The 573-nt window shown below is 64.6% G+C and overlaps 1 protein-coding gene across 1 annotated transcript in view; it reads right to left on the bottom strand.

Annotated features, from left to right (window-relative positions):
* LOC104123567 (dynein heavy chain 17, axonemal) overlaps nt 1-573 on the bottom strand; it is a 26,789-nt gene that overhangs the window by 8,996 nt on the left and 17,220 nt on the right. The window contains 1 exon segment of the mRNA XM_035891417.1: nt 411-536. Within this exon segment, the coding sequence (XP_035747310.1) occupies nt 411-536 (126 nt within the window).

A 573-nucleotide genomic window follows, 5' to 3' on the forward strand; every position in this document is an offset into this window, starting at 1 on the left:
GCCTTGCCACCCGCGGCCCCTGGCCGCACAGGGCGCTTCCCGCAGCCGCCCATGGAGCGTGGTCTGAGGGTGATGAGCAGCACCCTACGGCCGCCCGCGGGGCTGGCGCGGGGTTACGTGGTTGATCCTGCTGCCGCGCTGCCCTACACCCGTAACGCAGAGCCCATCGCCGGGGTTTTCTTTGGCTGAGAGCCTTCGCAATTGCATTCTGCAACTGCTGCTCCTGGCTGCGTGACACAGCTGGGCTGCAACACCTTAAACGTGCCCAAAGCCTCTGTGCTGTGCATCCCCCCTCCCTTTGCTTCCCAGCACGGCGCAGTGGGAGCCACCGCAGCGAAGCGTCCCTTGGAGAGCCCCTACACAAACTGGAGGTGCCGAGAGGCTCATCCAGTCCCAGCAGAACCCCGCGCCGCTGCTGGCTCTGTACGTACCTGCACAGCAATCACCGACAAAACCTCCACTGAAATGCGATTAAATTCATCGAAACAGCCCCAGGCGCCGGTCTGGGCCAGGCCCTTGTAGATATTGCCGCAGGACTGGAGAGGAAGCACCGGAGACGGGCGGCAGGCCCCC

Source organism: Egretta garzetta, unplaced genomic scaffold (assembly GCF_000687185.1).
Source record: "Egretta garzetta isolate BGI_Z169 unplaced genomic scaffold, ASM68718v1 scaffold1233, whole genome shotgun sequence".
NCBI classification, from domain to species: Eukaryota; Metazoa; Chordata; class Aves; order Pelecaniformes; family Ardeidae; genus Egretta; species Egretta garzetta.